The sequence below is a fragment of the Crocuta crocuta genome, unplaced genomic scaffold (assembly GCF_008692635.1).
Source record: "Crocuta crocuta isolate KB4526 unplaced genomic scaffold, BGI_CrCroc_1.0 scaffold233, whole genome shotgun sequence".
NCBI lineage: Eukaryota > Metazoa > Chordata > Mammalia > Carnivora > Hyaenidae > Crocuta > Crocuta crocuta.
Genome location: NW_027529526.1, coordinates 1,031,051 through 1,056,616, shown reverse-complemented (window position 1 = coordinate 1,056,616; position 25,566 = coordinate 1,031,051). Strand labels below are relative to the sequence as shown.

At 45.5% G+C, this 25,566-nt stretch overlaps 1 protein-coding gene across 1 annotated transcript in view; it reads left to right on the top strand.

Annotated features, from left to right (window-relative positions):
• Nucleotides 1-25,566, top strand: part of NAV2 (neuron navigator 2) — a 270,778-nt gene that overhangs the window by 6,102 nt on the left and 239,110 nt on the right. The window contains 1 exon segment of the mRNA XM_077761085.1: nt 5,705-5,757. Within this exon segment, the coding sequence (XP_077617211.1) occupies nt 5,755-5,757 (3 nt within the window). The 5' untranslated portion in view covers nt 5,705-5,754.

Genomic DNA, 25,566 nt, shown 5'->3' with positions numbered 1-25,566 from the left:
AGAATCAAGGAAAGGTTCCTTAAGGAATTTACCTTTAAGCCAAGACCTCAGACTTAGAGTTAGCTATGTGAAGCAGTTAGGAGGGCATTCCTGGCAGATGAAATAGCGTGCAGACAGGTTTGGAGGGCAGAGAGCCAGAGGGTCAGCAAGGCAAAATAAGGCAGCGCTACCAGGCACAGGGCAGGGAGTTCTGGGCTTTTGCCTAAGCACGAAGCCTGGTGGTTGAAGAGTTGGTTTTTCACACTGGGGAGTGCCATGATCAGATGTATGGCTCGAAGGAAACCCTTAGGTATTAATCATAGACGCTGCTCCTGAGTCTTCATCTACCCCAGATAGATCAATTCTAGAGTCCGTCTACCTATCCCAGGAGCTGGGTTTCTCGGGTAGTGGGATGATTTGGAGCCCACACTTTTATACCATTGCTTCCGCCTTTAGGCAGAAACGGATCGTTCACTGCTGCCTTTCGTGTCCTGCCTTTCATGACCGAGGGTCTAGTCTCTGTTCAACCTCTTATTAGTGTGATTATCTTCTTGAGTCATGAGCTGCCCAAAGCTGGCAGTTGCCTGCCAGCCCATCACAGTGCCATCGCCATGAGTTATTAGAGAGGTTTACGAGGCCAGGATAAACAGCATGAATCAAGAGGGAGAGACAGGCCTCCCTCCTCCTGCTTACATTGCTGTCACTCAGGGAGAATGCCAGAAGGGGGTGGAAGGAGGGAAGGGGAGAAGGGGTGGGAGGCAGGGAGGAAAGAAGAGAGAGAAGGAGGGGAATAGGATGAACAGAAGAGGATTGGAGGGGAGGAGGAAGCAAAGACAGAGGATGGGGAAGAGCATTCCCGTTAGAGGCGAGGAGAGCTGATAGTTCACTTTCCATCGCCCAAAGAGGGCTGCCTCTTGAGCACAAGAAGGAAATTCAGGCAGCGTCTGGGACTGTGCCCTCTTTCCATTGATGACCTACTACCATTGTGTGTCTTTGGGTAAGTCCTCTGCCTTTCTGGGCAGCCAGTTTCTCTCTCTCCCATTGGCTTGGCTGCCAGCTGTCCTATGCATGGATGCATGGGGTGGTGAAATGTTCTCATCCCTTCAAAAGAAGATCTCTGGAAAGCAATGAGTTCGATGCCACTCTCCTTACTTGGAAAGTGCACTGAAGCTTTCCAGCTACTAACCTGTCACCTTGTGTACAGGCAGGTTACCACATCCATGGGTTGAGAATGTCTTAAACCTGCTGGAATACATACAATGGCACTGGCTCTTAGGGATGCCAGTTTGAATCATAGTTGAGGACTTTGGGGACAAATGCTTTTGTTTCTTTGGTTGTCTGCTTTTGGGCTGCAGCCAAAGACCCCCTACCACAAGTTCATAAACTTGGCTCTCGAGACCAAGCTCTTCTTCCTTATCAGCAGAATCAGAACTGCTGTTACCACTCTAAGTGTTTATGACAGCCATGGAAATTCCTGAGAATTTAAGCAAAGGAGAAGTATTTCAGTTACATGAAATTGGAAACAAGGAGGTTCAGGATTTGTTTTTGCATTTTTATTAAGCACTTATTTTGAGTTTGGGCTTAGGCATTTGGTTTATCTCTTCCCGTGTATTCTTTTGAGTGGCCATCCATAGGCTCCATGCCATTGGTTTATTTCGAATGTTGTAAAATGACATTAGGCTCATAGGAGCTGCAGTATTTGAATTCAGGCAGCACCTGACTATGGTTTAGGTAACAGACCACGAAAAGGAAGTGGAATAGCAATTAGACCAAACCCTTTGACATTTTATCCAGATGGTATATAATGAATCTTTAAAATGATTTTGTAAGATCACAGTGATCCATCCTTCACTCAAATGAGCAGTAATAACCTACTGCTGAACTGGGTATTGATCAGAATCTAATGACGTATGACTTTGGCCATCATGAATATCCAATTGGAAGGATACCTTGAGAGGCCTGGATTCTCAGAAGCCACGTCTTTTTTTTAATTTTTTTTTAATGTTTATTTATTTTTTAGGGAGAGATAGAGTGTGCGTGGGGGAGGGGCAGAGAGAGACAGGGAGACAGAATCCGAAGCAGGCTACAGGCTCTGAGTTGTCAGCACAGATCCTGACACAGGGCTCGAATTCATGAACCATGAGATCATGACCTGAGCTGAAGTTGGCGCTTAACCAACTGAGCCAACCCAGGCACCCCAGAAGCCCCGTCTTTATTCTCCAATGTTGTATATCAAAGCCCAGGGTCCCAGTACAGGCCTGCCATAATTTCCCTTGTTTGAAGGCACGCCATTTGTCAAGGATCTTTTTTTTTCATCTTAAATATGTACCTTTATATTGACAAGTGAAAAGACCACTGCCTCCAAATAGGCAGTAAAATTTTGATTCTTGGAATACTCATTCCTTAGCTCCTTTCAGCATATATTTGAGTGGCTACTGTGTATAGGCACTGTCCCAAGCTCTGGGGTTACAGTAAGAAGCAGGAGATGGTAAAAGTCATTCTCCTGGAGTTGACCTGCTAGTGTGATCTATTCTGGCTGATTGTCATTCTGTCATCTTCTAGCGAATTAAACAGATATCCATGAATCAGTCATCCCATTCACTGGGCATTTCTTATGTGCTTTTTAAAGGCTTTATAAAGGCACCTCTTTGGGGGGTAAGGGAAACCAGGTGGAAAAGGCTTCCTAAAATGTCTACCCCAGGGTTCTTAAGAGTTGGATCTCTGAAGATTGACATCTTCTAAGGTGGGTCATAGAGCAGAGTATCTATTAGTCTGGACGAAGTCTAAAGTAGGTGTAGATTAGGCTGGATGTATGCTAACCAGACTGTCTGCTAGGAATGAGATTTTTAAACAATTTCTTTTTTTTAATATAATTTATTGTCAAATTGGTTTACATACAACACCCACTGCTCATCCCAACAAGTGCCCTCCTCAATGCCCATCACCCATTTTTCCCTCTCCCCCATCGATGCCCCCTTAAACAATTTCTTGACACTAGCTTTATTCTCCCTTCTTTCTCGAGGTAGAAACACCAGAGGAAAAAAAATAAGCCCAGTTGAGGTGATGGTGAGCTGTATTATGTATGAGATTCAGGAATTCTAAAATTGGAACTTGGGACACTTTGATTTGGTTATCCTTTTCAGATAGTTTTTAATCTTTTCTCTTCCTGGAGATTTTTGGCATCATATTTATTAAAGTCTGACATGATAGGGTTTTTTGTGTTTTGTTTTGTTTTGTTTTGAAATTTGATTTTGTAAGCACTTCTTGAGACACAAATGTGAAAACCCAAATCTGCATGTCTGCCAGGCTTTCATCAGCATAGCTGGGGGAGGCCAGAAAAGGAATTACACCTTGAAGGATTCAAAGCAAAATAGAGGAAGGTACACGGTGCTGAGGGAGCAGAGACTTGCAGGTGCTTTCTCCTTCTAGGGGTGGGGACCCTGAGTAAAAGGACCAAGGGGACTGGGTAGGAAGCTTACAGCAGCTTCCCAGAGGCGGCAGAACCTCCGTGCTTGCCTATGGACTCCTAGCTGAGTTTGTGGGCTTAACTCAGATGGAGACCTCAGGAGGGAAATTAATATCTTATATACTTTACATAGATGGTATGTATAATTGGATAAATGATAGCTGCCATTTTATAGAACACTTACTCTGTGTTAGGCACTGCATGAAGTATTTTTCTGGCATCCTATAATCTGTTTCTCATAGCTCTTCCTCCAAAGTGGGTAATATTAGCTCCATCCTGTACCTGGAGCACCTATGGCCCAGAGAGGTTGAGTGACATGGCTGAGGTCACACAGCTGTAGATCAGAGATTCAGACTTAGAGGTATCTTTGCCTCCAAAGCCAGTGCCCCAGTGTCTACATATATTGCCTTTTATGTAGTGCTGCCGAGGCAAACTGAAACCCCCCTCCACCTGTCCTAGATAAATTGGGCTGTGTCTTACAGGGATTCCTCTTACTTCACTGTGGGGATCTGGGCCTCTCTTCCTTGTCACTGGTATTGGTTTCCAGTTAATTCAACACAACCTCTTTCTCCCACTTCTCTGAATAGCCAGGTGCCATTATGACTTTAGGAATGTGTTTCAGATCTAACCTGGACTCACTACATGGCCTTGAATGAGCCACTTTTAAGTCTCGCTCTCTCATTTTCTCTGTGTGCTACCACTTTGGGAATAGAATTATTAATAATCCTATAAGTATTAAGCAGTGTTAGCATTTCCGGCTACAGATGAGGTGAGACAGCCAACAGACACATGAAAAGGGACTCAACTCACCGGGGAAATGCAAATCAAAACCACAATGAGATCACCTCACACCTGTCAGAATGGCTAAAATCAACACCACCAGGAACAAGAGTTGGTGAGGACGTGGAGAGAAAGGAACCCTTGTGCACTGTTGGTGGGAATGGAAACTGGTGCAGCTGCTGGAAGACACTATGGGGATTCCTCAAGAAAACAAAAATAGAGGGGCACCTAGGTGGCTCAGTTGGCTAAGCGTCCGACTTTGGCTCAGGTCACGATCTCGCAGTTCGTGGGTTCGAGCCCCGAGTCGGGCTGTGTGCTGACAGCTAGCTCAGAGCCTGGAGCCTGTCTTTGGATTCTGTGTCTCCCTCTCTCTCTGCCCCTCCCCTGCTCATGCTGTCTCTCTCTCTCTCTCTCTCTCAAAAATAAATTAAAAAACATTTTAAAAAAGGAGAGAAAAGATAAAAATAGAATTCCCATAAGATCTAGCCCTACTGGGTACTTACCCAAAGACTACAAAAACCCTAATTCAAAGGGATACATACCCCCTTACGTTTATGGCGTCATTATTTACAATAGCCAAACTTGGAAACAGTCCGAGTCTTTATTGATAGATGAATGGATAAAGATGTGTGTGTATACACACACATACACAAACCTTTATCCATGGAATGGACACACAACTGAATATTATTCAGCCACGAAAAAGAATGAAATCTTGCCATTTGCGACATGGATGGGCTAGAGGGTATAACGCTAAGTGAAATAAATCAGAAAGACAAATGCCACATTATTTCACTCATGTAGAATTTAGGAAACAAAAGGAAGAAACGAGACAAAACCAAAAAATGGGCTCAACTACAGAGAACAAACTGATGGCCATCAGATGGCAGGTGGCTGGGGGGTGAGGGGTGGGGATTAAAGAGTGCACTTGTGGTGAGCATGGAGTCCTGTACAGAACTGTTGCATCACTGTATTGCACACCTGAAACTGTAATGCTGTATGTTAACTACCCTGGAATTAATTTTTTTTTTAATAAAAAGGAAAAGATGAGGTAAGATACTTCATCTATGCCTTTTGTCCCCAGGAGTGGAGTTATAGCTGGACTGACCCACTCTGAACCATCCCATCTTTTGTGGGGAGGTTGTAGCTGTCCTGAAGACTAAAGCGTAATCACAGCTCTGTCTGTTTCCCAGTCTCCACACATTTCTGTGATGTCTCAATGCTCCAGCACTGTCGTCAATGCAGTTGTCCCTGCTTTAGATGCCGACGACCTTGCCCCAGCTGTCCCTGGAGGACGGTGGCTGGATGAGTTAAGTCTTGAAGCTTGCTAGCTGCCGCTCAGCGTTTCACATGCCTGCGCTGATTGGACAGACCCCAGCATGGGCCTTAGGACTTGGTTGGCCTCAAGGGTCCTGAACATCTCTACTCAAAGTGTCGGGGATGATTGTTTATTTTTCTGACTTGTGTTTCCTTTTTCAGCCAATGAGAAGATTGAAGACATCAATGGCTGTCCCAAGAATAGATCGCAAATGGTAAGTGGTACATGGCTGGTGAGTGCATTATAGAAGTAAGCCCTGCCTCTCTGATGGTGACCACCTTGAAAACAGCCACACCGTAAGCTTTACTCTAGGGGATTATATTAATAAACTAACAGCTATTTCCAAGTAGCCATGTTCTTCTCTCTGACATTTGTGGGCATTTACTAAAAAGTGGCCATGATTTTTATGTAGAGTCTTAGACGGGGAACATGAAATACTGACCTTTCTTTGAGAAACAAATTATGCAGACCTGGTGCAAACATAAACTTGTTGAGAATTTGGACCGTTGGGACTCAGTTCTGCTTTCTCAAAGACACACAGTGATTTCTGTTTGTGTATGGTGCTGGGGCACAGATGAGGTCATGGTGGCTTACTCAGAAATTGGGGCATGTGAACTGATTGCCTTCAAAGGCCAGAATGATGTGAAATCAGAACGGTGACAGGAAACGTGAAGTGTATTACACTATCCAGACCATTGTTAACATGACCTTGGCAAGGGGTCTTCTCGCTGGTGTGATAGACTTCAGCTCTGATAGTAGAGCTTTTAAAAAAACAAAAGCAAATGAATCTTTTAACATCTGTTCTTGTTATATGTCCTCCTCATAATCTTTGAATGAAAATTCATGATCACTGTTGAGCTCAGAGTGCATTAAATTATGATGCTCTTATTAGCTGGTTTTGCCCTTCGATATGCTTTTCGAATATGGATGTTTACGTGAAGTCTACATATCAGTCTGTACACCTTAAGGTGATGCTGCTACCTGCTTAAAAAAAGAAGGTGGCAATTTAAGGACAACTTTTTTCTTTTTCTTTTCTTTTTTTTTTTTTTTTCCAGGACATTCATTTGATTTCAGAAATCTAAAAATTAAATAAAAAGGTATAATCTGTTTTTCTGACCTCTCCCTATTCCCTTTGAGCTGACACAATTTGATAGACTCATTCCAAAGTATAACAAAGTGATTGGCATCCCTTGGTTCTACTTTTTAATTTTTGGAGTTGTTCTTCCAGTTAGTTGGACAGACAGCCTTTTCGGTCAACTTTATTTTTTACTATAAAGAACAGTGTGTGTGGTTGGGGTGGGGAGTCATTTTTCAGTTTACATTCTGTAACAAGTTTTTTGTTTGTTTTTGGGTTTTTTTCTTTTTCTTTTTCTTTTTTTTTTTTTTTTGTCATTTCGGTGGAGATTTTTTTCTGTTGGTTCACTCAAGAGAGCAACCACCGCTTACACAGGAAAGTCCCCATGCAGACCTCTCCTGGCTGCGTTGACTTTTGGAAAAGCTTGCCTGCTATTTTTGCTAGAACTACTGCAGCTGTCTAGTATATTAATAATTGGGAAAATGTGGAAGACAGAAGACTTAATTTAGTGTAAGCATTTTACACATGCAGCTCTATCTTCACATGAAAGAAAGGCAGTAGCCCCCCTGGGAAAGATCCTGATGCATTTGTCCCGGCCCATTATAATGCATGTGTAGACCTGACATTTGAAGGTAATGAACCTTTTATTCTCTTTGGCAGTTCTCTATTTTCTGCGCCTTCTGCGGGAGGTGTTGGAGTCCACTTTCGAGACTATAAAATAATATTGTCACCTCAGATTCCTTGGTGCAAATTTAGCTCTATCTGAAAAAATGTTATTTATAAATGCTGCCATGGCACCAATGAGATTCTGTGGCTTCTCTAACTCTTCCAGCTGTGAAAGTATTGCTGTTTTTTATGGCCTGTGTTCTTCTTCTTCTTTTTCTTCTTTTTTTTTTTGAACATAGGAATATAAAATCCTATAATTGTCGATGATAATTAGTTCCAGCATAGGGGTGGGGAGGCAGACACGGTCTGGTGGCAAATGAAGCAGAGACTATTTCAGCAAATAGGATGTGCATCCAGGAACATGGGGCAACCTCCACCACAGTCATTCTGTTCTGTAGGAAATGAGAAAGATGATAAAGACAACAGGGCCATTGTCATGTGCCCTGCATCACACACTGTGACAAATTCATAAGGCAGAGCTTTACCTAAAGCACACAGGAAGTGCTTCTTCAACAAGCACGGGTATGTCCCATCTACTAGGACCCCTGTGTGCGTGTGTGCGCGTGCGTCTGTATGGCCATGTGCAGAGTTAATGCATTTCTCCTCATGGGAAGCACACTTTGGGGATAGGGCACAGTGGTGAGCCACCATTTCTAGAAGGTCAGACTCCAAATGAGGCTTTATGTAGGACAGCCAGTGATAAAGATTTGTTGTTGGCTAAATATGGCCTATTTGGAGGAGACTGAGTGGGAAGCATGAGTGGAGCACCATGTTGGCAGAAGCAAGATGACACACAGAGAGATGAGAACTTGGGCAGCACACCTGCTCGGAGGAAAACTGCACCTCCCTTGAGATAATCAGCAGAGCTGATGGGCTCGCTCCCTGAGAAAGCCAGAGCCTCTTCCGGGGACTTGAGTAATGGAGCCAAAGAAAGACCGTGCCGTTTCAGAGTGGGAGGAATGGATGCTGTTCCAGTTTTTAAGGGGCAGGTTCAGTCCATCAGCCAATCTGGGGGTTGGGTCCAGAGCTCTGATTTTTGTAGGTAGGAGGCACAGCCCTCTCACTTCTGACCCACTAGGTTGCAGAAGAGCTCGGCTCTCAAACTCTTGGCCTCCTGGCTCTGCTTCAAATGTTCTTTTCCAGGAGGATGGGGAAGTGAGAGCAGATGCCTCTGGCATATGGACTAGAAAATCCTAAGGGCACTGATGGAGACAGGATGGGGGTGGCATTGTAACTTTCAGCCTGCCAGTCAGCATTTGCAGAGTGCCAACTGATGCCAGGCCCTGGGGCGGGGATGCCGAGTGAGTGCTTAGGTGAACAAGATGTGATCCCTGCCCTCAGGGAACTCAGTGATGAGTGTGCGGGAGAGCAGAGAGTAATAGTGCAGCTGTTTCCACAGACCTCTGTGCGTGGCATGGTGGGGGCTGTTCCGTCCGAGGACAAGGGGAGGTTTAAGAATAACTTCTAAGGAGCACATCTGAAAGGCAAGAGGGTGCACCAAAGGGGAATGATGCGTGGAGGAGGCATTCACAGCCCTGGGGCATCTCTTTACTAAAGGATGTCCTGGACCCTTGCAAAGGAAGGTTTTGCAACTTGTGTTGAAGATCCTACTCCAATGCCATAGGCTGTATCTGATAAGACTCCTCTTCCTAGGAGAGGAACGGAGCCCGGAAGAGCCAAAGTACAACAGACTCCATAGGCACAGGGGCCTTTAGGTCTGGGGCAGATCTGCATCCATCATCACTACCTGGATTTTGGGAGAGCAATCCCTATTGGATCCTGGAGTGAAATTTTAAAAATATATATATATTTGAGAGAGAATGCAAGCAGAGGAGGAGCAGAGAGAAGGGGGGGGGAGGGGGACAGAGGATCCAAAGTGGGCACTAGCAGCAGCAAGCCCAATACGGAGCTCAAACCCACGAACCGAACCATGAGATCATGACTTGAGCTTAAGTTGGATACTTAACTGACTGAGCCACCTAGACGTCCCCTGAAGTGGTTTTTTTAAAGGGAAATACCCATGGTCATCAAGCCTTATGTAGGGAAGTTCAGTCATAGGATCTGGGAGGTGAAAACCCTCCCTGGTAGGAAATGGTAGTTCATGATGTTAATATTGGCACTAACTTGTATCTGTGCAGTGCTGTGTTGGTGTATGAGCCCATTCACACTTAAGGGCACATACCGTCCCCCCGATCTGCTTTGAGCCTGCACAATACTCCCCACATTCTGGTGAAGAGCATTAAGTGCCAGGTTCTGGAAGGCTGTGCCCAGGAAGAGGCAGAGCCAGGACCGTCAGCATATACTGTAACTCTCTCCTAGTCCTCCTTGGACAAGACCATGACTGTGACAAGGGAGAGAGGCACAGCAGTGACTTCCCTTCCCTAGCGAGCTGGCCTCAGCTTGTACTGAAGGTGTCCTTTGCCTGGTTTCAGGCTGACCTAGAGACTTTGGGGGCCGCGTCCATGGAGACGGGCCTGTAGAAACATTCCCGCCCCCTTTCACCCACCAGTCCATCCACTTGGCGCTTAAATAGGTTTGTGTGTGTGCGTCAGAGCTGGGGTAAAATGTTTTGTCTGCTTAGCATTGCCGTGGCAACCCAGAGACATCTTTTTGGCTGTCAAGTGATGTGTTTAGCAGAGTTCTGCGTTCGTTTGGAAGGAGAAACCTTGCCTGGAGCCTGGCCCGCGGGCACCGGCTGGCACCTCGAACCCCGTACTCCAAGACGTGCCTCATTTCGGAGCCTCAGAACGGCCGCCACAGGGGTGGTTTTCTTTTTTAATCGTTATTATCTTATATGGCTTGGCTTTCTCGTGTCGATTAGAAGAGGTGCAGAGTTAGCAAGGCCTGCTGGCCCTTTCAGCGGAAAGCCCCGGGCCTGTTTACCCCTCTGACTGCTAATCTCAGGCCTGGGGTCATCTGGGGCTCCCAGCACCCAGCCCCCTCCTGAGCTCTCTGGGAGGCCTCTGCCTTCTTCACTTAGTGCTTCTGGATTGAGGGCCAGCTGGGCTTGGGAACCAGACAGGCCAAGTTCGAGCTCCTTCTATGCTATTCTGTGGCCTTGAGCTTGCTATTTAACTTTCGTGAAGGCTCTATTCCTGTTCTATAAAGTGGGGTTGATAATACATCCCTCAGAATGTCTCTGTAGTGCTAATGAGGCGATGAAAGGGAGAATAATGGAGAATACCGATTACGATAGTAAAACACAACTAGAGCCTGTAGAGTTGTGCCAGGTGCCATGCTAAGTGCTGCCCAGTCGACCTCTCCCTCCATCCTCCCTCCATCCTCTCCCTCCATCCAGCTGATCCCACCCCTATGCTCCTTGCTTATGAGCAGCACTCAGAACACGGCAGTTTCTATGGTGAGGATCTGTGCACGTAGTTCATGTGTTAGAGACATAGAGTCCTCTGGAATTCCAAGGAGAGCTAAGGCTCCCTCCTTCCCAGATTGCACATACCCAGAATTTTGCATATGGTCTGAGTACACTGTGGATCCCAGAGGCTGGCCTGTGTGTCCCCTGGGGCTCCACAGACCCAAATTTCAGTGCCCCTGCTGCTCAGGGCACAGCTCTCCTCCCCACCCTGTCCTTCAGGGACGCGGCAGCCCTGAATTCCCAAGACTGTAGGAGTTTGCGCATAGATACAGAGAAGGACCGGGCAGTAATTTTCAACTTACATTGCATGAGCAGAATCCCTTTTTTCCCCCTCCCCCCCAAAATTGCACATAGGGACTGAGACTTTTCAGGGACTTTCCCCCACACCCCCCAGATTACTGACTTAGGAAGCGGAGTTGGAGCCTGAACCCAACTCCATCTAGTTTAAGAGCCTGTGGTGTTCGCTTCTGTGACAGAGAAGGGGTGTAATAAAAATAGTCTCCACGTCCCAGTCCCTGCTCTTATTTTTCATGTGTGGATCAGCAGAAGGGAGGAGGTGGAGTATTTCTGGAAAGGGCCTGAGTGGACCTGTTGGTGGATCTGTAAGAGCTGAGAAAGGAGTAGGGCCCCTCGTGAGATGCAGCCTGTTAAGATGCCCTTGGGGAGCCCTCCCTGGCACCAGGTACCTCCCACTGCGCTCTCCACAGAGCTTCCTGGGCCACAGGAAGGCATCTGCAACAGAGTCAGGTTTCCAGGCCCAGTGACCTTGAGCCCTCTCAACAGCTGAGAGAGAGCAGGCCACATGCCTAGGGAGTGGCTGAGCTCCTTGGGCAGCTGAGTTGCCTCTTCCCTGGGCCCCTGGGCCTATTTTTATATCACCCTCAGGGCACACACATGTTACAGAATCAAGAAGGAAAGAAGAAAAGTCCACAGGCCACTTAGAATTTAAGGCAAAGTGGAAAGAGTCCAGGGCCAAGATCAGTAGGTGACATCGACCACTTCTCACTCATTAGTACTGTTTTCGCCAGCAATCTCTTTCAACATGGAGGCAACTTCTAGGTCTCTCTCTCTCAATCTCTCTCTCTCTCTCTCTCTCTCTCTCTGCCTCCTTGGTCACACCTCTGTTTAAAGCATCCTAGGCTACTCCTTTCCCCTTTCATACTCTGAAGCACATAATAGAAAGTCTTTCACAATCCAGTTACCATCATTTCTTGCCACTCGGCCACTCACACCCTATACCCCAGGCATACTGGAATTTGAGGTGCCCCCAGAAAGACTGTGTACTCCTGTCTTTTTACTTTTCCAGGCAGTCTGGACAGCATGCAGCTGATCTGATGACTGTCCCACCTGGATAATGTGACCTTTAATCTTCAGATCAATCGTTACCTCAAGTAGTTGAGATCATCAGATGCCTGATGTCTTTCCTGTCTCCAAGTATCTTGTGCCTGCATTTCTCATAACACTCTCTTGTGGTTGAATTATCTTCTTGAAGGAGATGCCACGTCTTTCACCTGAGTATCCCAGCTTAGGATGTACTTAGATGACTGGCATCTAGTAGGTATTCAATAAATGTTGGATGGATGGATGGACAGACGGACAGACGGATAGATGGAGACTAAGAAGGGAGCTGGCCTAGACTTGTCCATGTGACTGAAGGGTTGTAACATTCCACTGTTCGATCTTTGTCTGCGGCTGAGCAGCCATTTGGGTATTAGAAGTTTTCCAGCATTATCCTAGAAGTATCTTTCCTTATCTTAATTCCTCCCCCCGCCACCCCCCCGGTTTATCCAGAGGACATTGCAGTTAATTTTTAGTTTATAAGTTATTTTATGGTACTTGAGGTAATAAGCATTTTTAGGTGTCCTTACAACCAGAAATTAAAAATGAGAAGTACTTTATACATTTTAACTCCTCTTATTTTCTTAGAATGGCAAATAGACTTTGTTCATTCCGTTAAATGGCATGGAGAACTTAGACACTGATGCTGTGCTGTGCCAGAAGCTAAGTGTGAGTCATGTTAGAGACCCCCCACCCCCTTTTCCACTCGTGCTGTAGAGCCTGGGGCTATGGCCTTTGTCCTGGACTCTGTCTGTGTGTTTACATGACTAGAATAGCAAACACCTATCATATATACTTGTAACTGGGCAATGTCTCAGACCTCTGCACTGATGTATTTTATCTTCAGAAAACCCTATGAGAGCAGTTACTTTTATTCTCTTTTCACAGATGAAGAAACAGAGAGGTTTAGTAGTGTGCATGAGGTCACACAGCTAATGAGTGCCAACCTGAGGCTTGAACTTTGGAAGCCTGACTCTAGTGTCCATTCCTTTAACTGTTAGTCTGTTCTGCATATAAGGAAATTGACTGACGAAGGCAAAAGATGGACTGTGACATGGAGGTACAAAAATTACATTTGTAATACTCGCCCTTGTGTAGGTAGAGGCAGACCCCGGAGGTGAGGCCTTCCATCTTGAGAAGGAGATTTGGTGTGAAGAAGAATAAGAAGACTGAAATCAGGCAGACTTGGATCTCCCATCCCAAGGCATATGTGCTGGGCAGGTTACTAAATCTGAGCCTTTCCTCATCTGTGAAAGGGGGATCATAATGGAAGATGCCCTCTAGGGTTGCTGCCAGGGATGGATGAGCAATAGCCTGGTAAGCATCTGGCATAGTCCTGGCTCACGGGGAGAACATGTCAGATGGCCGTTCCCTTGCCTGCTTACAGGTTATGTCTGTCCTAACTATTGTGCACTGAAAGGTTTTTGCATACTCCAAGTAGGCGCCCAGTGCGGTAGGCTGAACAATGGACCCTGAAAGATGCCCACATATTAATCTTCAGAACCTGTGAATATGCCTTCTTACATAACAAAAGGGACTTTGCAGGTGTGATTAAGGGTTTTGAGATGGGAAAATTATCCTAGATTATCTGGGTGGGCCCAGTGTAGTCACCAGAATCCTAAGAGGGTAGCGAGAAGATGAACAAGGACATGGGAACCGGGGGGGGCGCAAGAGATTGGAAGATGCTATTCTCTGGCTTTGAAGATGGAAGAAGGGGCCATGAACCAAGGCCTGCAGGTGGCCTCTCGCAGCTAGGAAAGAATAAGGAACTGATTCTCCCCTAGAACTTCCAGAATGGATACAGCCAACTCATTTATTTTAAAGCTCACCGAGACTGCTTTTCCTTTGGAATTAGCAGATAATTTTGGGCTGCTTTAAGCCACTAAATTTTGGCCACCTGTTTAAGCACCAGTAGGAAACTAATATGCTCTGGGAATCAACCAACTAATAATTCAACCAAAATAATTCTTGCTGTATTAGACAGTAAGCTATTTGGGTTTGTAGCAGAGGCTCATTTTGCTACTGCCAGCTCCTTGGATTTCTGAGTTGGCTGAAAGTTGCTTCCATTGTTAGAACACTTCAGAATAGAGTTTTCCACATCTGTACTAAATTTACATCAGGTCATTGTAGGGAAGTATGGGGGTATCAGAGTCCCGCTTTTCGTTTTCACTACCACACGTCCATGTTGTGGGTCAATTCAGACACTAAGCTGTCCTGGGAGCCACAAGTCCCTATTAGAAGTTGGGTTCCAGGTATTTCTGACCTCTTCATGCACATACACTTATGCGTAGGTACAAGGTCCCCCAACTAATGTGTATTTGTCTTGTAACTAATAGCACATTTAAATAAATCTTGAGATCTTTATCATATTTTGTTATTTAATGACCTCAAACTTTATAGTACATATAGTGTGTTTTTCATCTTTTAGTTCAATAAAAATCTCCATATTCTCAGCACCTGGCATGGTGCTGGGTACATTGGAAATGCTCAGCTCATGTTTCTTAGATGAATGAACATGCTCAACAATTAATGGCCCAACTGTCCAACAACTTCCCAGAGAGTGGGGATGATGTTACACATCAAATTTTAATAGGTCAGGTATGTAACACGGATTTTGTATTTTTCAATGCCGCAAAGAAACCTGAGTTGTCCTAAGCTAAGAAATTCTCTCAGATCTTCTCTCACTGTTTTCTGTTTTAGCTTCATTATAAAGGTGTGCAGAAAAGACACCAATATAGCAGATTCTTTTCATCGATAAGGGAAATAGTGTTGGGTTTGGCAAAGCCTCCCAGGGCAGCGCTGGTCCAGCCTTAGGGTGCAAGAGAGTCACCTGGAGTGCCTATTAAAACAGTACAGGGCCCTACTTCCAGAGTTTCTGATTCAGTAGGTTTGGGGTGGAGCATCTGCATTTTTAACAAGCTTCTTGGGTGATGCTGATGCTGCTTGTCTGGTGACCACATGGTGCCAACGCTGTCTTCAAGCCAAGAACAGAAAGTCTCTTTCGGGCTCTGCCTGTGCAAACATGCATTGAAACATAAACGAGTTTGCAAAGTTGTTTAAAATTTTTACAATTAACATCTGTATAGGGTTTATTTAAGTTTAAATATTTTGAATGAGCCAGTCAGTTTGCTTTTCTGGAAAGGTTAAGATGCTTTCGACCTCCTCTTGTCTGAGCACTGTAGTCAGGTCTGCATGGATGGGACCTGAACAGTGCGCAAGGCCATGGTCGTGGAGCCTGCAGGTACATTCTCTGCTACCCCTTCCAGCTCACTTAACCTGTATGACCCTTGGTTTCCTCTACTGAAAAAATTGAAGCAATAATCCTTTAGCTCATTGTACTCCGCTGCCAGTATCCCAGTGGACATTAACTTCTTTGAGGGTGCCGTTGCCTCTGTCCATCTGTCCCTATCGCCTGGCACTGGTAGGTGCTCAGTGAACATTTACTTAAGAAATTCCAGCACAGCCTGAGGACTGAGGCACTGTGAGTGGCAACATGGTGCTCAGTATGGTTAAAGAACTTAGCAAATACGAGGATAAGTGGAGGGAGAATAGGTACACATCTTCTTGAGCTGAAAGAGAAATTGGATGGGAATTTATAACCATGTAGACTGTGGTTTATATAACAGCCATCTGGGCCTCATGCTTGGATCCACCCCCTGCATATGTCTTCATGGAATTCTCTTTCAGCATAGCGTTAAAAGAGGGTTTTTGTATGTGTGTTTGTTTTTTGTGTTTTTGGGTTTTTTTTTATTTTTCCATGAAGCAGAACTTAACAAAGAATTTCTATTTGCACTTTGTTAAAGCTGGTCAGTAGGTGAATGCTGATGTGCTCACTTCAGCAAAGGGAGGTGGACCGTTGCCAACCTGAGGTCAGGCCCCAGAAGACCTTTTATTTATTTTTTAAGTGTTTATGTATTTATTTTGAGAGAGAACGCACAAGTAGAGGAGGGATAGGGAGGATCTCAAGCAGGCTCCGTGCTCAGCCAGACACGGGGCTTAAACCCACAAACCATGAGATCATGACCTGAGCCAAAATCAAGAGATGGACACTTAACCAACTGAGCCACCCAGGCACCCAGAAGACCTTTTGCAACAAAAATAAAAACTAAATAGATGCTATTAGTTAGATGAAAATCCATGTACTTCATACAAATTGATCTTCCAGCTTTTTTTTTCTTTTTTTTTTTTTTAAAGAAAAGATGTGATGATTGGCCAGTACCGGTTTGGCGCTCCCCAGGCTACAATTGGCTGAAACTGGGTAGCAGCTGCCCCTTTGAGTTGGGTGTGGGCTGCGTTTGCCCTACTCCCCACCATTCTCTATTGTCTTAAAACCAGCTTTTGTTATGTGTTACCTGCTTGCCCCCTGCACACATTTGAGGTTTGTGATTCCCCAAATTGTCATATTCTTATAAGTATCATAACTTCTTCTGGGATCCTAAGCACTGGCATATGGTGGTTTGAAAGATCCCTGTTTGGAGAGCATTTTGACTTCAAAATGATGCTCACAAATGCTTATATTATATTAATAATTTCTGTTCTTAAGGATTTCCAACACTTTAAGAACATAAATCTCTCCTGTAAAACATGTACAAAAGAATGTGGGGAAAAGTCAGCTCCTTCTTGTGTCAAGTGTCCTTCGTCCTTTTGATAATGACGATGAGATTTGGTTTAAAGGGATCGATTGCCTGCCTGGTCACGTGGTCAGCCCAAGTCCCAGGGTAGGGAAGATGACCAGACTGGTCAAGAGTGATTGTGAAGCTCCTGCCATTTGGGTGTTAATATTCCCTGTTTGTAGAGGGCCTCTTAGCATTAACCCCTTTCCATTAAATGTTCAAATTCTAACTCTGCCATTTAATGACTGCAGTTTTAGGAAGGCACTTAAGCACCTTGTGCCTCCATTTCCCCATGTGGAAAATGGCAACAGTATCTACCACATCTAGTGGGGAAAATGAACTGAAATAATAATGTACGGAAAAGAATTTCTCCCAGTGCTTTGTGTTTTCTAAGACTGTAAATATTAGTTTCTTGGAAGGCCTCTGTAAGGCTTTCAAGAAGGGGATAATTATCCCTACTTTTCTGCAAGCAAAACTGAGGCTCAGGGAAATCAAGGACCTTGCCCCCAAATAGCTAAGGAGCTGAGAAATCCAGACTTCCCCTCTGCTCCCGTGAAATCCCTGATCCCTTTCTCAGAGGGTAAAACTTGCTCTTTGTAATGGCTCCAGTCACCCTGCAGATGACAACATTTGGACAGGAGCTTTGCCTCTGGAGGGGACGGGGGTGGGGGAAAATCCCTCTCTTTCTCACACTTTGCCCTGAAGGAGTAGGAAGACCAGAGAACATGCAACCTGGATTCTTTTCACTGTTGGGAAGGATAACTAGTTGCCTTTTCTGGGAGGTTTTGAGGGCAACCAGCTCGGATTGAAAGCCTTTCTTTCCTACGCCCTTTTCTGCTTTGCTATAGAGATCCTACCGAGGAAGCCCTAACTAAAGCGAGAAGGCCTTTCAAGGGTCAGCCTGAGGTTGGGGAGTTTCTTTTCACTTGATTTTTCCTCTCTGTCTTGTGAGATCTCTTTCAGAGAGACTTGCAGAGATTTTATTCTATTCTGAGTGTCAGATGTACTGATGCCTTATTTATGAATAGCTCTAAAGCGCTCTATTTTTATGGTCCCCCAACAGCTTAGATTTCGCCTTTAGGAGGAGGCTACCTTCCTAATAATATAGGTACGGTTATATTAAGTGGCCAGTATTTAACCATTTTTTACCTCCAAAAAATTGTAGCCTTTCTCAACTGAATGCTTGACAAAGACAGAAATAGTAACGAGATTAGCATTGTATGGCATGTTAAAAATTGTCACTATTTCTTCCCAGGTGCATTAGATATCTTGTAGCCTTGGAAAGCTCAAGGATATCCTGTAATAAAGACCTTCCTGGTCTAGCTTGTTCTTCTCTTCCAGTGGAATTTGTGCCTCTGGCATCTGCCTGTGGCAGTAAACAGAGTCGAGAATTATTTTCATTATTAATAATGTTCTTAGTTGCTTTTGATATCTTGTGATTTCTGATGGCTTGGCACATAACTCCTTGCTCAGCTCACAAATTTTAGAATTTAAAACTATTCGTCACATCTAATTTCTTGGTGTATTTTGTGGACTGCTTGCAAAATCGCCCAAATTATACATTAATTATCACCAGCGGTCTAGAATTCAGGCCCTGGTCCATAGCCATACCTACTAATAGCTTTTTGAACTTAAAAAAAAAATAGATTGAGGTAATGTGTATGAAAGGTGCTGATCGTGTGCCTGGCATATAATAATGACTTACTAATTGCTCGTAGCATCTGGAATTAGAGTGGGAAGGGAAGGGCAATTTTTGAATTCTGTCTCTGGCAGAAATGAACACTGCAGGGTGATATGTACAGGCACAGGGTGACAGCAGGTGCCTTCATTCCAGCCGCCACCAGCGGGAGGGCAGAGTATTGCAGGATGGAGTATTAAAGCATTCTGCTTGGCTTTGCTTTCCGGGTCTGTGACGCTGCCAGGGTGTGTCTCCGACTTGTATGCCGGCTATCCTTGGAATTGCAGGCTTGAAATCCACTGCGTGCTCATGACATAGCTACAGATCATGGGAAATTGGCTGGATCACAGGACTGCATTCAGAGGCTGCTATGAGGGAACTGGCCACTGAACCAGCGGGCAAGTTTGACTCTTGGCCTTTATCTGCAAATGATCCCATTACCCTGTTCCTTTATACACATTTGCTTTGTGGCTAAAATAATCTATTCCAGTGGTATTTCCAAAATTGAGGATTTGCTGCCCTTGTGGAGTGTGACAAAGATCTGGTGTTTTATGTTGCATTTATATTCTGTCTCTTGAAGACTTTGTGGTGGTTTATGGGTTTAAGGATGTAAATATGACAACGCTACAAAAAGAACCAGACTATAAAGAGCACAGTGAGTCAGTGTCAGGCTTTTGAGTTGGTGAGTTGTTAAGTGTAAGCAAACCCTTACCTCATTCGTGATATCTGGTGAGTGGGGAGTCTGCTCTTGTGGGTACTGTGTCTGCTATGTGAGGAAGGACCATATATGTGGTAATTTTTTGTCATGTCTTGTCATTTCTATTTCCCCTTCCCCTAGAGTGGAGGCTACAAGAGAGTAATTACTCAGGCACTATTCATCAAAGAATGAATGAGGTGACCAAGTTTTAGTTAGCTCCTGGGTGGAATTCTCTAGCAAGTACCCACAGTACCACCGTGCTCTGTTGGTTCAAGAGGCAGTCATATGTGTGGGGGCCAGAAGGCAGAATTTTCTTGTTGATGTTGGTGTCTGAGTTTGTATCCTTCTCTTTAGGAAGAGTCCGGGTTTTCTGTGAAAAAGACTTGCTCCTTCTTAGTGAAACTATTTGTCTGCTGTCTTAGGTTTTTTTATGTCACTTAGTAAAGGATAAAGGAGACTTTGACCAGAAATCTTTTGGGACAGAAAGTGCTAATTCCAACAGGGTCAAAATGGATTCTAGCTATAAGGAGCCCGCTCGTAGAGAGGCCATACTAGCATTGTGCACTTTAGCGAGCCTCAGCCTATCTCACAACTCCAAAGCGATCCCTTTCTGGAGACAGCCAGTGATCTAGAATATTCTGCCATTCTGGAATGGGATGAAGAAAGAGTCTTTTGAAGTTCTGACTATATACCACAACCTTGGTCAAGGTCCACCTATCTATGCCTCAGCATCTCTGTTGAGGTAGTTCTCCATATTCCCATGTTCTAGAGGAGGAATTTGATGCTTGAAGCAGTTACTAATTTTGCTAGGGTCTTGTGGGTAGTCTGTAAAAGAGCCAGAATCCAGGGTGGAGGAACTCTGTATTCTTCTAAAGATGACTGTCCTCCAATAATTGTGATGGAATACAGGTACCAGTGGGAGGCATAACCCGTAGGAAGCCAGGAGCAAACTCTCTGCCCTGTTGTGAGTTAGTTTACTGCTCTTTTTTCAAGAGTGGGCTTGCTGAGACATGGGCCTGACATCAAATGATAGAGAGAGCCCTGAGTCTCCATCTGGGCTTGCGGGGAAAGCCAGGAGCACATGGAAGGCAGCCCAGGTAATAAGCTTGTCGAACTCTCTGCTTTGCCAGGGACCAGCTCTACACATAGCCGTGGGCATGTCATAGCCTTAGAAGTATGTACAGGGATGTCATGTCAAAAATGACAATGCCACAACACCTGGGGCACCTATGAAGCACCCCGTACACATCCTCTCCCATAAAGACAACCACCACCGTTTGTGATTCATGGGTGTTCTAACTACAGATCAGGCCACAGAGGTAACTCAGTGGAGATGGGTGGCATAATCAGGATTTGAACCTGACTCTGAAGTCAGATTTGTCTGACTCTGAAGCCTGTGTTCCATCCCTGAATGCCACTCCTTAGCCCTAATCACTTCCCTTTAGCATCCGTGTCCAGCTCCTAACTTGGAAACTTAACGTTTGAAGAGTCCCTTCAGGGAGTATTAGGAAGTTAGGCAACATAACTCTGAAACTGGAGCAGGGGACAGGGTGTTGGCAACGGGATGCTGGATGAATGCGCCCAGGGGCACCTGCTGCACCTTTCTGACCATGCTGGTCCCCAGAGGAACTTTCCCCCTCATCCCCACAGAGCTCAGCTGTAAGGGTTTTTTATGGGAGCCTCCAGAGTAAGGACTGATTTCTAGAATGTTAGCTGTACCTCCCTTTCCAGATTTCTCTTTGTCTCAAGGGAGAAATCGAGAAGTCAGAATCTAATAGGAAAATGAAATATTCGAAGCGTTTGGAAGCAAAAGGGGAAAAGATAGTCACTGGAGGAATTTAAGATTCTTGTTTGCAATTGTTTCTCCTTGAAATAATTTTTTGTATCCATATGGACTTAATGCATGTGCTGTAACAGCACAGAGACTCCCATAGAGTTTTTATTTTAAGGAATTCTTGACAACATCTCAGAAAGCTGAAGTTATAAATATCATATACGGTAAGGTGGATAACATTGCCAAATTGAAGGAAGGAGCTGGGCGAAGCACTAGCAAGAGGAACAGATCTAGTAACTGAAGCCCCATCCGGCCTCTGAGTCCCACATTCTCCAGCTTTCTGCTTGAAAGCCACCAAGAAAGCGAGAGCTGATGTGAATGGCCCAAGCTGGGACACACCACGTGGAGCCCCTCATGCTACCGGGCTAGGACAGCTTCATGCATCAGCTAAGCAAGCTTGTGGCACTCACAAGGGGAGATGCTCTTGACTATCTCCCCACCTAAGAGAATTCGAAGTGCCACCATATGTTCCCCCCATATTCTTGGGTCTCCTAAAACGAAAACCATAATGTCCAAGCCCTGCCAGCTCTGTCTCACGGGATTGTGTCTCCAGGACCACACTGTGGCCCATGAGCCCTTGTGATCATGGGATGATGCTGAGCTCCAACACTGATAGAGGTGTCCAAAGCATAATGATAATAATTCAGCAGGACAGATCCTGCATGAGGTCATGACTGAGGAACACAGAGGAAAGAGACATCACAGATGAGATGGGCATTTAGGAGAGCGTTTTCCCAAAGTTCATTGCGCTTTTTGGTTTGGTTTCATGGTTGGATTTCTTTTTTTTCCCTTCCTCTTTTCGACTTTTATTTTTGAAAAGGGGCAGAGGAAGGAGTGTCAGAAAGGCATGGAGGCCTGTTGGATAGGAAGCAGACCTTCTAGTACATGTGACCGCAGATGCTGACCTTCCCTTCCCAGCCCTCCCTGTCTCCATGCCCAGACCGGATGTCACCAGAGCCCCCCATCATGGATGCTGCTCGAGCCATCCCTGACACAAAATAGCCCATCCTCGAGCTTTCAGATCAGAAGGGCTTGGTCTGGCTGCTGTCGCCCCGGTAGTGGCTGGGGAGGTGGTATGTTTCAAGGCTTCCCTAAGACCTGGGAGGACCTCCACTTCTCTCTCCTGTCAGCTCTCGAATGTGGCCCCATGTGGCCAGCCCTCTGCTCTTGCTCAGTGTCCTATCTCCTAGCTCTTCTCTTCTGCCTACTGGCTTCCAGCCATCACAACTCCCTTTTGCTTTCCAGAATGTGGTATGCTGCACCCTGCATGAAAGCGGTTGAGTGTTAGATTCACTAGGTTTAGTATGGATTTTCTCCCCAGTCTGTGTCCAGCTAACTCAGGTCTCAGCTCAAATTTCCCATCAGTCAACAAATCTTGAATATCAGCGATGCAGTCCTCACTGCTCTAAGTCCCCATGTGTGCCTGGGGTTACATCAGTGAATAGGCCAACAAAAAGTCCTATCTCTCTTAACCTACATGCTATCTCTTCCTGAAGAAATTTTTACCTACCTCCACGCCCCTGGCTAGATCAGGTCTTCTAGTACCTGATAGATGTTGTCGACACTTGTTAGTGCATGGACTTAATGCCCAGTCCCCTACACTAAACCGAGGTCAGGGATTATTCACCACTGCGTGCCCAGTACCACACGTTGCCTGACACCCAGTAGGTGCTCAGTGAATATAGGTCAAGGAACGGATTAGTGAATGGATGAATGATGAGTTTCGTTGACAGGTAGCAGTGCCAGGTGTGAGGGCCCCACTTCTGGAAGGAAGCTGTCTGAGCTGATATATGAGGCTCATAGAGAAGCTGCACGGTGCTTTTCATATCCCCAGACCTTGTAGGTTCATTCTTGGCCTTGTCTGCAGTGTGAATCCTCCATTGTCTAGGCCTTACTTATTTCACAACTTCTGGAAAATAGCTGTAACCGTGCCTGACTTCAGTGCAGCAGCCATTGGCCCCTGTTCCCAGGATGGAAATCTCTAAGGGGCCTGGTGAGAAACTCTTGACTCCTGAAAACCAGTGTCCCGTTTACCTGTATGCCCGGAGCCCCGTCTTCCCCTTGGCCGTGGAAGTACCCAGAGAGACAGTCTTCGTCTGCATTAATCATTTTCATGCGCTTTGCACCCAGCTACGCTGGTATTCAGAGAAAAATGCTGCCATGACAACGGCCACAACAGATGGTATTTGATCAGTCTCTAAGCTATGGGAGAGATCTACAGCAGCTCTTCCGAGGTTTGCATATTTTACTTTATCATGAGACACCCAGTCCAGCCTTAACCATGGTTGAAATGCAAAGTTTTGCATTTGCCTTCTGTCCCTCCCCCTTCTCTTTCTAGTTGTTTGGCATTTGTTTCGACTGTCTTGCTCTCTGGCTGGCCTGCGTGGAGATGTGCTCTTGGATGTGGGAAGCACAGACTACAACGTGCATGGAAGGTGCCCTGCGCGTCTCCAATTCAGAGATGGTTGAGAAACGCTTCAACTTTGCGTTGGAGATCCCAGCTGAGACTGCGAGAGAGCCTTCATGGCAGCCTTTCTCTCCTGGATCTTCACGGACTCCACATGGTGGAGGCCACGTGTGGCCCCAAACCAAGGGAAGACTGGGGAATGCATCTCAGTCTTGGTTTTCCCTTTACTCCACCCGTGCCTTCATTCAGCCCCTTTCTGCTCCAGGGGTCTCCAAGCCACTTTAGGGTCCCACTTCTGGGCTTCCGTCCTCTCCCTCTCCCCCACAGCTGATGCTGCATACTCCATGAACTCCATCCCAGAGCTCCTAGACCCCTTTCTACGGTAGCAGCTACGACAGCCTTCTCACCCAGCATGAAGTGCAGCTCCCCCACCCCCCACCCCCCTGCCCCCAGCAGCCCTGGAATGTCCAGCTTTGCGCAGATTTTTTTGGCTAATTTTGGAAAGTAGTTTATATTGGCTGCTATGTGTTAATGAACAACTTGGGTTGTATTTACATACTTTGCTGGTTAAGAGCCTTTCCCATCACTCTGCATCCCAGCTTTAACCAGATCTGCCTCTCACACTGCGAGTCTGGATCGCACATGAACCATGAGGCTCATTAAAGATGGGCATGCAGACAACCTTGTGCTGTAATGAGTGCTGGGGCCATTGCCCTAACCTGGTGTGGTGGCAGTTTGCAGTTTCAACAGGGCAGGGGGATGGATTGTTTACCTGTATGGGACTTGGAAGAAAACCTTAAGGTGAATTTTAATCACAAGAGAGGCTGGATCAAAGAAACATTCTCCCCTTCTGATCTCCTTCCAAGTGAAGCCAGGAGGTTGGAATGCAAATCTGACCCTATTCTGCTTCCCGGCCCAGCTCTCTTCCTGGGGTGCAGATGAAAAGAGCGTGGGTCTCAGCAGCCTTGTCAGGAGTGATTTTTAACCTTAATGGAACATTATTAAAGCGTGGATTTGAGAGTTGAGGAATGTTTTTTGACCTCCTTCTGGGAGCAGAGAAATCATCGTGGAGGGAAAAAAATCCAGGGCTCTTGATGAGCTTATGAATCGTGTTTTACATGGTGACCCAAGTTCTTATTTTTAGTTTTAACCTGTTCCAAGAGTGCAATCCGACCATCTAGATATTGCTCCCTGTTTTATCTCCTCTTTAGGAGAAAGCATTCTTGATGACCTTAAGCCTTCTCTCTTCACCTAATGAAGAGCCTTGCTTCCTTTGTTTATATGCTCCGATTCTCCCGGAGATGGATGGGAATCAGGGTATGTGTCGGATGGCTCTGTGGACCCTAAAGAGAAGGTTATATAAATGTGGGCTTCTGCACAGGCGGGAGGACTCTGCACCAACATGGTCAGAAGAATCAGGCGCAGCGCCTGGAACGGAGCAGACAGGTACACAGTTTTATTGATGGAATTTTGAAAAGAATCCTATAACGCAGGTTTCTCAACCTTCACACCATTGATATTTTGGGTAGGATTTCTTGTTATGGGGGGCGGTCCCGTGCTCTGAAGGATGTTTAACCGCATCCTTGGCCTCAACCTGCTGGATGCTAGTAACACCCCCACACCGTGAGAACACAGAATGTAGGCAGATGCCCCCTGGGGACAGCGAAACCATTGCCTCTTCTCCCACTTTCTCTGCCCTGAGGAGAACTGATCTAAATTAGGAAATTTCTTTGAAAGCATGGTAGGGCTTTTAAAAAGCAATAGGAGGAAGAAGTAGTCTAGGTAACCTATTTAAACTTCTTCATTCCTTTAATAGAATTTAACATTAAAGGAAAGCCCCGTAGATGGCCAAATCTAAATGAACCAAGGGCCAGCCTTGCAGGAAGAAATGACCATGGGCTTTAAATGATACTACATGCACTGAATTACTCCACTAATGTGCCAAGTAAATGTGCTTTATGCTCTTCAGAAGGGAATTTCGATCAAATTTCAATGTTCTGGGAGAGCAGCAGTGCTTTTCTTGAATGTGTTGGTGGGTGTCTTTTTTTTTTTTTCTTTCTTAATCAGTGTCACTATGCTGCACTATTGTTGAAAAACTTAACCTACCAACGCCTGCACACCTACTTGACGCTTGCCAGGGCAAATACCAAGTGTACTATTTTTGATTTTACATGAACAGATTCACGGGTGGTGAGCTTTCTTTTTCTCATTTTCTGTGGGGACCTAATTGCCAAAGCCTGACTAGTCCACCATGTGCAAGATCTACTGAAGAAGGTAGGATAAGATTATTCAAAAAAGGGGTAGAAGAATTTTATAGTTATATCATGATTTATTTATATAAATAT